General features: G+C 52.0%; 1 protein-coding gene across 2 annotated transcripts; it reads left to right on the forward strand.

The window, feature by feature from the left end:
- The first annotated feature begins 429 nt into the window (after nt 1-429).
- Nucleotides 430-13,540, forward strand: SPATC1L (spermatogenesis and centriole associated 1 like). 2 transcript variants are annotated; one of them, XM_039257106.1, is made up of 5 exons: nt 434-754; nt 4,887-5,026; nt 5,117-5,237; nt 12,228-12,379; nt 12,980-13,540. In XM_039257106.1, the coding sequence occupies exons 1-5, from the start codon at nt 553-555 to the stop codon at nt 13,304-13,306; spliced, it is 942 nt and encodes a 313-aa protein (XP_039113037.1). In that variant the 5' UTR covers nt 434-552; the 3' UTR covers nt 13,307-13,540. The 2 variants fall into 2 exon arrangements, with proteins under 2 accessions (XP_039113036.1, XP_039113037.1); XM_039257105.1 differs by having other exon boundaries at nt 430-754; nt 4,887-5,237.
- The last annotated feature ends 486 nt before the right edge of the window (nt 13,541-14,026 follow it).

Here is a 14,026-nt window from a genome sequence, read left to right on the forward strand (position 1 = left end):
AAGGGTGCGTCCCAGCTGCTCACCCTGATACGTGTCTGCACGCCAGACACCAGCCTCGGATCTGGGGGCCCGCTGACCCCACAGACTGGGCAGCTGCACCAGCACCGTGTGGAGAGATAACACGAGTCTCGCGGAGTAAAGGCAGAGGCCCCCTGAGGTCTGCACATGCCACAAGGTGTGGATGGCCCGACGCTCCCCTCAGCCCAGTGCTCTGGCTGTTGCTAGAAGGTGCCGGAACATTCCTGTCTGGGGCTGGCTGCCTTCCCCCATCCTAACTCCTCCAGTCCATTCCCCTTGTTCTCCTTGGAACTGAACCCTTGGCGGGAGGTGTTGCTCTGTGGGGCCAGGCCCAGGCGAGGTCTGCGGGTACCGCGGGTGGGACGGGTGCCGGCCGGGCGGGCACTGGCTCTTTAAGGGCGACATCACAAGGCTGCGGAAGGCCAGGCAGTGGTGGAACTCCAGGGCCTTGGGCTGTTTCTGGAGCGTCTGCAGGCTCTGGACTTCCACCTCCATGGGGCCGCAGGCCCACACGTGAGCACTAAAGACGTGGCCATGGCCGAGGGGAGTGAGCTGATGAACAGGCTCATGAGCGAGAACGCAGACCTGAAGAAGCAGGTGCGCCTCATGAAGGAGAACCAGATGCTGAAGCGTCTGCTCAGCGAGAGCTGCCAGGAGCGCTGTGGCCTCGGGGGCCGGGACCTGCTCTACCCCAAGGCACCTGCCTACCCTGAGGCCCACTCCCCCGGGAGCGCAGGTGAGGCTACGGGCCAGGGCAGCAGGGGTCCAGGAGCAGTGGTGAGGCCCCCACGTGCCGCCGCCGGCCTGCCTCAGCGATGCCGGTGGCCTCTGGCCCCTTCCCTTCCCTCAGGGCTGGACCCCGTTCCCCATTCTGCTGTGTAAGGCCCTCTGGGCCATGAAGCCCACATCTAGAAAATGGGGTGGGGGGTTAGCCCCCCACATCGGTGGCTGCTACCCACCAGCCCCCTGCACAGAGCTCAGGGATGCAAAGCCCCAGGAGCAAGCATGTCCCTGGGGTCCTTCGGCCTCAAGGAGCACCCTGAAGAGGGAGAGGGGACCAGCAGAGGGCAGGGGTGGGGGTGGTGGAGAGAGGACAATGAAGCCCAAAGAGGCAGCTGCAGAAACCCCGACCCCCACCAGCAGCCAAGGCACATGCTTGTCCCCAGAAACTTGCTGAAGAGGCACTGGCCTCCCAGGACTTGTCACCTGTGTGACATCCCACAGAGGGTCAGTGCTGCCTTCTTGGGCCACCAGGGATGTCATTGTGCAGTGGCTGCAAAAGGCACTTGTCACCAAGCTTCGTTGGTGCTCTGATTACTGCCAAGAGTCACGAACCCAGAGTGACTTTGTTGTCCTTTGTCCTGAGAACTGGGTCAGTCCAGGGCCGCCTCTGAGGGCTCAGAGTCACCCCTTTGTCAGCACTGGCAGGAGCACTTGGGCCCCCACCTCCACCCCCCGACTCGCCTTCCCTCCCATGTGTGGTCGGTAGAGGTGCAGACTCTCACCGGAGCTGGGTGCCCCGAGAGGGACCCTGGTCAGGGCCTAGGTCAGGGCGGAGTCTCTGGGAGCACGGCCAGCTCCCCTGCCTGTGGGTCACCCCTAGCAATCCCAGAGCTTGCCAGACACCATCTCAGCAGGCACTCCAGTCCCCGGGCCTGCCCAGAGCCACCAAGCCTTCCACACAAGGCTTTGCTGCAGGGTGTGGGCCAAGGTCAGCATGGCCGACCATCCTCAGGGGGACCCGCCCCGGGCCCGGGGCTCTGGGATGCTGCCTGCAGGCCTGGCTACAACCCTCAGCCTTCTTTGGGGACTGGAGTTTAGAACGACTCTCAGCAGCCACCGTTTAGGAACAGCAGGGAGCTGCCACCAGCAACGGCTCGTGTTTCCCATGGTCCCTTAGCATCTGCCTTCAACACAGGATGTGCTTTAAAACCCTGTTTATTTCATTCAACAACCGGCGCTCATGGCAAACTTACAAATACCCCAAGAAGATGTAACATACAAGGCCAAGCCCGAGCTCCTGGCCCTGCTCTCAACCTTTTCTTGGGTTTCTGTCTGAAGTTTGTGGTGAATATTCATGTGCATATGAGGGGATCTCCTGGGTTTTCCTAAACAGGGTTGAGCTGTTCTATACTTTGATCGCCCCCTCCATCCACCTTACTCTTGTCACCCAGAGGTCCCCTTCTCTAGGCCCAGAGCCTGCACTCCAGCGCTGGAGCGGCCCTCGGGGTGGGGGTGGCTCCCCACACCAGCAGCCGGGCCCCAGGCTAGGTGGTGCTCTCCAGCCCCCCACCACCTGCCGCAGGGGCAACGGCCGGGAAATCCGTGGGTCAAAGGCCCTGTGCTGTTGAAATAGACGCTGCTGTGGCCTCTGCACCAGGCCAGCGCCCTCCTGACCCCAGCACCACACGCAGCGGCCAGGCTCCCACACCCCAGCCTTCTTCGGCCGCCTGTGTGCCCCGTGTGCTACGTTCGTCAATGTGGTCTGTTTTCTGAGTTTAAAACCGCACCATGTGCAAATGATTTAAAGCAGATTGACAGTGTGTATACTGTTAAATTTGCCTTGGTCTTTGCCCTTGGAACTCCCAGAACTCTGGCTCTGGCGGCAGTTGGACCAGGGGGTGGAGGGGCACGAAGGCTAGGCGCTGGGAGGACCCTTCTAGTCCTTCTGTTTAAAGAACAAGAAAAATTGAGAAACAGCCTGTTTTGTTCAGTTTCCATGATCTTCTTTGGCCTTGGTAGGGTGCCCTCAGCTGCTGCCCTCGGCCTGCTCCATCGGAAGGCCCCGGGCACCTGCTGTCTGTCCCCTGGGACAGGGCTTTGCTCAGGATCTGGGGACTCTGTCCTACATGGATATGGGCTTTGGTCTTCTTTCTGTGGGTTTTCTGTTTGGGGATTTGATACCAGACTTGTGACCGGTTTATAACCTTGATCAAGAAGCATCTTTTAATTTTTTTTAGTGTTCCAACCTGATTTCTGTAATACAGGGATTAAGAATCATTTGGAGCTTGAAAGAACTTACCACTAGCTCCCAGGGCCTGCGGCCCTCAGAGCATAATTGTTTTATAACTTCTAGATTTTTCTTCTTTGCTTATTGGTCCATTTAGATTTTCTGCTTCTTATTGAGTCATTTAAAAATAATTTCCCACAAGAGCTCTCCTGTTATTGAAATCTTAGTGACTACACAGTTGTGTATAATGGTCGCTCATAACTCCAACCTCTTCCTGCTCTTTCTTATGTTGCTTTTCTCATTTCCAATTTTATTTCTTCATGTTTTCTGTTTCCCTAAGGTAGTTTTCCACAGTTTTGCTGTCGTGTGGACTTTCACAGAGCTGTCTGCAGTGTATTTTGCGGTCGTGTTCATTGTTTTTTTAAGAGCTCCTCGTCATATCTTGATTTGAATGTTTAATTTTGAGATGATTTTTTAAAAGTAATTAAAGTATTTAAATTACTGATTTCAATCCAGATACAGTTTTAAACGTACTGATGCCTTAATATGTAATGTTCTGATTTTCATTATTTCTCTATAATCATTGTTCCTTATTTTTATTTCTTCCTTGATGTGATCATTACTTGGGAGAATGCTTTTACTTTTGAGGAAGTAGAATTGTCTACAGGCAATGTGGGCAGATGGGGGGCAAGACTCATCCTAATGGCTTTTCTTTTTTTGAACATGTTTTTTTGTGAAAGCATTGCTGGAGGTTGATTAGTTGGTTCCTGAGGAGGCACATTTTAGGATATAATTTTTCATGATAGATCTTAAAACACACTATTTCTCAAGTATATATTTACCTTATTGCCAGGAGAACAAGTTTATAACATGAGAGTAGGAAAGGACTTTATAAATCAAAAAGAATCAATAAGTTAAAGTTGACTACATTACACTTTAAAAACTTCCGCAAGAGAAGTCAGCATAAAAGAGATTCAAACATAAGCAAGGCACCCAGTGGAATAAGACATTTACAACACTTTTCATCAGTAAGGAACTAGTATGCAAGAGAGAAAAAGAGCTGCTACAAATAATTTTAAAGACTACGCCTCCCCCTAAAAAAACGAGCAGAGAAAAGGCAAAAATAATTCACAGAAAGGAAACCTGAGGGGCCGATGAGCACATGAAAAGATGTTCAGTGTCACCAGGGATTAGGGGAAAGCCATGTGTTGTCATCTGCCGGGGCCCACTGATGTAGCGCACAGAGAAGGTTAAACAGCACACACCTGAGCCCAGTGTAGACAGCAGAGGGTGCTCACCATGAACAAGGAGACACATTAAGGTATGCTGCTTACAGCTTTGCTTTTTCAAGGAAAGCAGGAATCATCCCCATGCTTATCAACAGGGCAGTGGATATGAAAATTGCTGTGTGTGTGTGTGTGTGTGTGTGTGTGTGTCTGTGTGTGTATGCACGCGTGCACATGCACGCACATGAATGCACACGCCTGCATGCACACGTGTTCCAAGAAACGGCTAAATGTATCAGATAAGCTACCCAATGATTCAATATAGACGAATTCCCAAAAAAGGTAATGCTGCCGCAGAAAGGTATTTTGCAGAATAAAACCTGTATAGGATGATACTGTTTGTGTACATTTACAAGCGTAAGCAAGTCCCTCTTGTATTGTGTGTAGACGCACAGGTGGATGGGAAGCACACAGAGGCATGTGTGCTTGCCATGCCCTTAAACTTGAGGCTGGTGGCTTCCTTGTGTGGGGTGGGCACCCACAGTGTCATGTTCTCTAGAGGGAGGAGGAGGACTCTGAAGCACGGTGGGCGTCACAGCTTGAGGCTGGGCATACGGTGTTCTTCCGTGTGCTCCCCCTGCTTAGGGACGTCCTGGGGACACAGCCTGACTCGCCCTCCCTCTCCATCCCAGGTGCAGACTTTGGAAGGTTCACCAGCGTCCCTGACGCACCCTCCCAGCTGCAGACGTCCTCCCTGGAGGACCTGCTGTGCTCGCACGCCCCCATCTGCAGTGAGGACGACGCCTCCCCTGGCTGTGCCACCTCTTCCCAGGTGCCCTTCAAGGCTTTCCTCAGCCCCCCCGAGCTCCGTGCGCCCCGAGGCACTGACAGGAAGCTGTGCCCACTCCTGAACCCCTTGCAGGACCCGCTGGCGGACAAGACCCTGCTGGAGCCCAGGGAGCTGGTCCGGCCCAAGAAGGTGTGCATCTCAGAGAGCAGCCTGCCGTCTGGGGACAGGGCCAGGAGGAGCTACTACCTGAGCGGTACGGCCCAGCCAGGGGCACCGGGCGCGGCGGCGGGCAGTCGTGGAGGGTGGTCGCGGTAGCCAGCTGGGCACAGCGTCTCCATTTCCCTGCAGAGGAAGGAGAGTGTGGCTGGGAGGCCAGGGCCCTGGGCTGCTCCTGTGGGTATTTTGCCTCTTAAAAAGATGGACTTGCTTATCTTCTTGTGATCAAGTTGTCAGAATCTTACCTATATTCTGGACACAAGCCCTTTTCTGGGTGTGTGGTTTGGAAATGTCTCCCACTCCATGGCTTTTCCATTTGCATAAGTGTTCTTAAAAAGCAAAACTGTTGAATGTGATCAAGTCCAGTTTAATGATTTTTTTGTTGTTGTTTTATATAGTTCATGCTTTTTGTGTCCTATTTAATAAATCTTTGTCAAACTCAAGGTCACAAAGATTCTTTCCTATGTGTTCTTCTAGAAGTTTTATGGCTTTAGGTTTTACATTTAGGTTTCTGATCAGTTTCACGTCAATTTTTGTGAACGGTATGAGGCTTGCATTAGAAGACTGCTTGTTCCAACACCAGTGTTGAGAAAGAAAATTTTGTCTCCATTGAATTGCCTTGACCCTTTTGTCAAAAACCAACTATTCATATATGTATAAGTTTATCTCTGGACCTGCCCCCCACCCCCACCACTGCCATGCTGTTTTACTTATCTGTCTGTGTTGATTCTAGTACACATGGTCTTGATTATTGTAGCTTTAAAGTAAGACTGTCATTCAGATAGTGTCTGTTCTCCATTTTCAAAGTCGTTCTGGCCATTGTAGGTCCTTTGCATTTCCACATGAGTTTTAGAATCAACTTGTTCAATTTTACAAAAAAGCTTGCTAGGAATTTGATTGGGATTGCTCTGGATCTACAGATTGATTAGGTCAATTTTCAGGGAAATTAACAATTTATTAATAATAATAATATTGAACCTTACCAATATTATGTAGCTCTTTAAACATTTCTCTCAACAATGTTTATAGTCTTATAGTCTTATATGTATAGATCTTGCACATTTCTGATAAATTAACCCTAAGTATTTTCACATTTTTGATACTATCGGAAATAGTATTGCCTTTATCATTATCAATTTCTGATTGCTCACTTCTAGTATATAGTAACACAGTTGACTTTTGTGTGTTTACTCCTGTGATCCCTAATTTTTTTGTTAACTTGGCTGGGCCATGAAATGAAGTACCCAGATATTTGGTCCAACATTCTGGTTGCTTTTGTGAGAGTGTTTTTGGATGAGGGGAACATCTAAGTCAATATACTGAGTAAGCACATTGCCCTCTCAGTGTGGGTGGGCCTCATCCAGTCAATCCAAGGCTTGAATAGGACAAAAAGGAAGAGAGAATTCCTCCTACCTGATTGCCTTTGGACTCGAACTGAAGCATCAGTTCTTCTTGAGTTTCAAGCCTGCAGTACTCTGGACTGAAACCACACCATTGGCTCTCAGACCCTCAAAGTCAGGCTAGAACAACATTTTCAGTCTCCCTGTGTATCCAGCTTGCTGACTCACCTTGTAGATCTTGAGACTTGTTAGTCTCCATAATCATGAGGGCCAATTTCCTACACACACACACACACACACACACACACACACACACACACGCACGCACACTATTGGTTCTGTTTCTATTTCTCAGGAGAACCCTGACAAATAAAAATGTTGTATCTTACAAATTTACTGAACTCACTTATTTCTAAAAATATTTTTATTATTTTTGAGGTAGAGCGTTGGGGGGTGGGGGGTAGAGAGAGGGAAACAAAGAATCTGCACTGTCAGTGCAGAGCCTGGTTCAGTGCATGACCTCATGAAACATGAGATCATGACCGGAGCCAAAGTCAGAGGCTTAATTGAATGAGCCATCCAGACACCCTCTGAACTCACTTATTTGTTCTAGTAGATTTATTTAAGTTTATTTATTTATTGAGAGAGAGAGAGAGAGAGAGAGAGAGAGCATGCTTGCAAATTGGGGAGGGGCAGAGAGAGAGAAGGAGAGAGAGAGAATCTCAAGCAGACTCCACACTGCCAGTGTGGAGCTTAATGCAAAACCTGAACTCAAGAGCCAGCAGATCATGCCCTGAGCCAAAGTTGGATGCTGACTGACTGAGCCACCCAGGTGCCCCTGTTCTAGTAGATTTTTGTAGATTCCTTAGGATATATGATTGTGTCATTTGCAAATAAAGACAAGTTTATTTTTTCATTTCTAGTTTCTATTCCTTTTATATTTCTTGTCGTATTGCATTGGCAAGAAATGGTGGCAGTGGACCTTTTTATTTTTTTAATCTTTTCCTAATTTAGGAGGAAAACATTCTGTTTGTTATTGTTAAGTATGATGTTAGTTCAGGTCTTTGTAGATGACTTTTATCAGGTTTAGGAATTTCCCCTTAATTCCTAGTTTCCTTATAGTTATAACGAATGGATGTTGGATCTTGTGAAGTGCTTTTTCTGCATCTATTGAGATGAGCATTTGGTTTTTATTTGTAGTCTGTTTCTGCTAATATGGTTAATTACATTGATTGATTTATGAATTGTAAACCAATCTTGCATTCCTGAGATAAACCTCCCTTGGTCATGATGGATTATACTTTTTTGTATTGTTGGATTTAATTTCCTAAATTTTTGTAGAGAATTTTTGCTGTCTATGAAGGATATTGGTCTATAGTTTTCTCTTCATGTCATTTTCTGGCTCTGGTACCAGGTTAATGTTGATTTCAATGAATGAGGTAGAAAATGCTCCATTCTCTTTAATAATCTAGAGGAGTTTATGTAGAATTGGTATCATTTATTCCTTAGATGTTTGGTGAAATTCACCACTGAAACCACCCAAGGCTTTAATTTTCTTTGTAGGAATATTTCCCCTGCTACAAGTTCAGTTTCCTTAGCTGATATACAGCTACTAAAATGATCTATTTCTTCTTAAGAGAGCTTTGGCAGGTCACTCACAATAGTGAGCTTTTGTGTTTTTTAACAAATTGGTCCATTTCACCTATGCTGTCAAATTTATTAGTATAAAATTGTTTCTAATATTCCATTATTATCCTTTTAACATCTGTAGTATCTGCGGTGAGACCATCTCTAATTTCTGATAGTGGTAATGTCCATCTTCTCATTTCCCTTAAAAAGTCTGGTTACATGTTTATCAATATTATTGACTTTTTTTCTTTGAAGAATAGATTTTGGCTGAATCTTGGAAGGCCAAGGTTGGACTAGAAATAATTTCTAGAACATCTCAGGTGTATATCACTTCTTCCATCTAATTTATGCTTTAAAGACAGAGACGGGTGGGAAGAGGGACTGATTCCTGCTGAGAGAAGTGTATTAATATAGAAGAGGAAGTTCGCACCCTGAGCTCCCATGGCCCTCATCTGCACTGGCAAGCTGCTGTGCGGTCAATCTGATTTTCAGCTTGAACTCCTGGGTACTTCTGCAGCCTCGCAAAGGGCTTGGGGAAGGAGCACACTGAAGACTACAGCGTGCTGCTGCAATAAAGTAAAGAAGACCAGAATAAGTGGAAAACATCTCATGTTCATGGACCGGAAGGCTTCACATCGTTAAGGTGGCAGCACTCCCCAAGTTGACCTGTAGATTCCACTCAATTCCCATCATAATCCCAGCTGGCTTCCCTGTAGAAATTGCTCCTGAAATTCAGGTGGAAATGTAAGGGAGCCAGAACAGGCAAAACAATCTTGAGGAAGGAGAGCAAAGTTGGAAGACTCACACTTAGCAGTTCCAAAATTTACTGTAAACCTACAGGAATCCAGGCTGTGGCGGTCATAGAAGACAAACATACAGACATCAACTAAGCAGAACTGAGATTCCAGAAATAAACCCAGGCACTTGCAGGCTTCATGTGCAGCCAGGACACCAAGACAGTTCAGTGGAGAGAGAACAGTCTTTGCAACAGATGATGTTGGGACAAGTGGACAAACACATGCACGAGAGTGAGTTGGACATCACACCACATGTGAAAATTAACCCTAAATGTTTCAAAGACTTAAAAAAAATCTAAAAGAGCTAAAGCCATATAACTCTTAGAAGAAAACACCGAGATAAATCTTATGACCTTGGATTTGGCAATAGATTTTTAGATGTGACATCAAAAGCATGAGCAACAAAAGGAAAAGTATATACACTGGGTTGTATCAAAAGTAAATTTTTTTGTATTTACTTATTTTTTTATTTTAGGAAGAGTGACAGTCCATGAACAGGGGAGAGAGCCAGCAGGAGAGGAGCAGAGGGAGGGGGCGCAGAAGATCCGAAGTGGGCTCTGCACTGTGAGCACAGAGCCTGATGCGGGGCTGGAACTCACTAACCGTGAGATCATGACCTGCGCCGAGTTTGAATGCTCAACCAACTGAGCCACCCAGGCACCCCAAAACTTTTGTACTTCAGAGGAACACATTTCAAGAAAGTGAACTGAGCCCACAGAGTGGGAGAAAATATTTGTCAATCAGCAGGTAAGGGACTAGTATCCAAGATATATAAGAACTCTCCACAACTCCACAGTAAATAAACAAGCAATCCGATTAAAAAGGGGCAAAGCACTCGAATGAACATTTCCCCAAAGACATACAAATGACAAGTAAGCACATGAAAAGACGCTCCAAATCATCAGTCATCAGCCAAATACCTATGAAGCCGCAATGAGAAACCGCTTCACACCCACTAGGACGACTATAATCAAAACGAGGGACCAGCACAAATGTTGGAGAGGACGTGGGGATACCGGGACCCACGGACGTTGTGGCTGCGGAAAGCAGTTTGGCGTTTCATCAAAAATTAAACATAGAATTACCAGTGATTCCACTCCTAGGTATATATCTAAAAGAACTGAAAACATTTGTTTACACAAAACTTAAAAAGTTGTTTTGATGTTTTTATTTATTTTTGAGGCAGAGAGAAAGCACAACTGGGGAGGGGCAGAGAGGGAGACAGGAACCGAAGGGGCTCCGCGATGACGGCAGGGTCCCACGCGGGGCTCGAACTCACGAGCGATGACCTGAGCTGAAGCCAGACGCTTAGCTGACGGAGCCCCCCAGGCCCCCCACGGAAACATTTTTACATGAATGTTCATCGCAGCATTGTTCACCATAGCCCGCCCGCCTCTCAGTGGACGAAGAGATAATCCGAATGTGATGGTCCGCACGGTGGGCGATTATGCGGCCGCAGACAGGCGCGCAGTGCTGCCCCCTGCTGGGCCGCGGGAAACCCGACGGGGTCCCCGGAATGTCCGGGACAGACAAATCCGCGCGGGCAGGAAACCGAGGGGTGGTTGTGCGGCTGTGGGCGGAGCGCTGTGGGACTGAGGTGGGTGCAGGGTTTCGCTTTGGCGGTTGACTGTGGTGACGGCTGGACGACTCTGTGAATGTAGAAAAGCGTCTGAACTGTGTACTTTGAAGAGAGTCCATTTTATAGGATGTGAATTGTATCTCAATAAAAAACATGTTTAAGTGGCTGGGGAAGCACTGCGCCCCACAAGCTCAGTTCCTTTGTCTGTAAGTGGGGTCTGGCCCCCTCGGGGTCACGGTGACGATGAACGAGGTCCCACCGGGACCCGAAAGTGCTCCTGAGGAGAGACGCCCCGAGGGCTCCGAGCCCCCCCCCGCACGCGGTGCTCCCGGGAGCGCGCGTCTCGCCAGGACCCGCCTCCCGCTCACCTGCTGAGGGGCGGAGGCCCAGCCCGGCCGGCCCCCGCCGGCCCCCCCCCCCCCGTGGCGGGAGCGAGCCGGAGCCGGGCGGGTCCCTGGGGCGCGGTGTCCTGAGCGTCGGGCCCCGTCCTCTGGAGCGCGCAGGTGTGGCGGGAAACAGGCCGAGCCCGCGCGCACTGCCCCCTGCTGGCCGGACCCCGCGGCCGCTCCCGGTCCACCCCCTGGGGGTGCGCGTCGCGGTCGGGTTCGGAAAAGCCACGGGGCTCTGCAGATGGCTCTGCTATCGCGTGTCGCAGGGGTGGAAGAGCAAGAGTGTGGAAGGGGCGGGGGTCTGGGCCCCCCGGCAGGCGGAGGGTCCCCGGCGCGGAGGCCCAGCCTGACTCTGACGCAGGCCGCCTCACTGGGTCTCTCAGTGTCAGACGCGTCGGACGGTAGTGGCTGGCAGGGGGCTCTGAATGGGGAGACGCACGCGTGCTGTTCAGGGGACAGAGCTGCTGGAGGGGACAGAGTGGAAGCGGGTGGACGGCAGGGTGGTCTGTGCCCGGCACCATCGGGAAGGCAGTTAAAAACAGGACCTCCTGCCCACCCTGCACCTCTCCACAGTCCTCGGGAAGTTTTATTGCCAAGTGAACAGTGAGCCAGCCCGCAATGCAGCGGCGGCCAAGACAGCCAGGCGGATGGGACCCTCACAGGGGTCACACGCGTGTTGTCGAGTCACACGGGTCATATTCGTGTTGTCGAGTCACACGGGTCATATTCGTGTTGTCGAGTCACGTGGGTTTCACATGTGTTGTGAGTCACCCCACAGCCCGCCCATGGGAGGTGAGGGGACACGCCTGGCCTATCCTGACGCGCCTGGTCAGAGGGGCGGGCCCTCTGGTGGGCAAGGCTCACCCTGACCCAGGAGCCTGGGCAGAATCCCCCGGTGGGCGTGGGGTGGGGACAAGACACAGGCCTGGGCTGTAAAACAAGCTTTTACAGACATTTCTGTCCACCTCAAAGGGACAGAGATGACTTAGGATCACAGTTTTCTCAGATTGCTCTACAGGGAGAGTCTCTTTCCTGTTTCGTGACAGAAAAGTCTAACTTTTCTTTTGCATTTGTATTTGCCCTCACAGTGCGGGGAGGGGAGGCAGCACTGGGGAGGCCCCGCACCTCCATCGTGCTTGGGGCCCTTTGGGAGCCCAAACATGCAGCGGCTGCATTTAGGTCGGTCCTTTACCCAAAGTAGGTCCTGGGGCCCGGGCAGGAGGAAGGCAGGCGGCGCCCGACAGTCCGTGTCCCGGGCCCCCCAGCCTGGCTCACGGCCCCCACTCCTCACAGAGATCCAGAGCTTCTCCAGCGCCGAGAAGGACGGGCGCATCGTCGGGGAGATCGCCTTTCAGCTGGACCGGCGCATCCTGGCCTTTGTCTTCCCGGGGGTGACCAGGCTGTACGGCTTCACCGTGTCCAACATCCCTGAGAAGATCAAGCAGGTGTGCCTCTCCGCCCCAGGGTCCCCTCCCTGCCCCAGTTCCCTTTCCACTGCAGGGCGCCCTCCCAGCCCTGGGTCCTCCCACTGCCTGGAGGTCCCCCCCACCCTCCCCAGGCCCCCCTTGCTGCCCCATCACGTGGCACCCACACAGCTGTAGGCCTGGGCAGGGCTGAGGAGTGTCTGAGGCCCACGGGTGCCCGGCTTCCTGAGTTGCTCTCACCCAGCGGCCCTGTGGCCTGGCACAGTCTCAGGAGTGGCTCACCGGGCCACAGAGCACTGCCCATCCCCTCCTCTGTGCTAGGGGTGGAGACCCCTCCCTGCTCCCCTCCGCTGCTGGGAACTTGGGAGACGCCGCCGGGTCCTTTGGCTCTGGACCTGGGTGCCCCTCTGGGCAGCTTCCTTCACGGAAATGTGACCGCTGTTCCCACCTTGGCCTTGGGTCTTGGGCCCCCCGCCCCCACCCACCCCCCCGCCGTGCCGTCCATCAAGTCCCTGGACGGCTCGGTGGATGAGAAGAAGCTTCGCGACCTGACGCACCGCTACCTGACGCTGACCGCGCGCCTGGAGAGGCTGGGCTACAACCGCGACGTGCACCNCCCAGACGTCCATCAAGTCCCTGGACGGCTCGGTGGATGAGAAGAAGCTTCGCGACCTGACGCACCGCTACCTGACGCTGACCGCGCGCCTGGAGAGGCTGGGCTACAACCGCGACGTGCACCCGGTGTTCAGCGAGTTCCTCATCAACACCTACGGCATCCTGAAGCAGCGGCCCGACCTGCGCGCCAACCCGCTGCACAGCAGCCCCGCCGCGCTGCGCAAGCTGGTCATCGACGTGGTGCCGCCCAAGTTCCTGGGCGACTCGCTGCTGCTGCTCACCTGCCTGTGCGAGCTCTCCAAGGAGGACCGCAAGCCGCTCTTCGCCTGGTGAGCCAAGCGCGCCGCCGCGCCTTTGCTGCAACAAACGTGTGTGTTCCGACCCCGGGGGCCGCGTGCCTCCTGCGCGTCCCCTCCGGCCCGGGGCAGGGGCCGTGTCCACCGACGGAACGCCCGGGGCCGCAGGCGCCTCCCTCCCACCAGGCCGCGAGCCCCGGCGCCCTGCCCGCCCGTCACCCACACCCGCGGCACTGTGGCACTTTATTAAAATCATCTGTTTACCTGTGTACCTTTACCTTTGGCTCTTTGAAGGCGTGGAGAGCACCGCAGGAGTATTTGTGGAAGGAAGCCTGGACAGAGCCTGGAGGGCAGGGGGCTGTGGCTGTGGCTGGGCTCCCAGACCCTCCGGCCCTCAGGGCCTTCCCCATTACCCCGTTATCATCCTTTGAGGTGTCTCCGTGCCCCCCCCCCCAAAGGGCCAGTGGCTAGTTTCCCCAAACGCAGAGCCTGAGGCAAGGATCTGGATGCTGGGGGTACAGCTATTGAATCTGCAGAACTCTGTGCAAAATGAAAGCACAAGTCCCTTGTTCAAAAGGAATTTCAGGGGCGCCTGGGAGGCTCAGTCGGTTAAGCGTCCGACTTCGGCTCAGGTCATGATCTCACGGTGTGAGGGTTTGAGCCCCGTATCAGGCTCTGTGCTGACAGCTCAGAGCCTGGAGCTGCTTCAGATTCTGTGTCTCCCTCTCTCTCTGACCCTCCCCCACTCACACTGTCT

The sequence above is a fragment of the Hyaena hyaena genome, unplaced genomic scaffold (genome assembly GCF_003009895.1).
Source record: "Hyaena hyaena isolate Hyena2069 unplaced genomic scaffold, ASM300989v1 scaffold_600, whole genome shotgun sequence".
Classification (NCBI taxonomy): domain Eukaryota; kingdom Metazoa; phylum Chordata; class Mammalia; order Carnivora; family Hyaenidae; genus Hyaena; species Hyaena hyaena.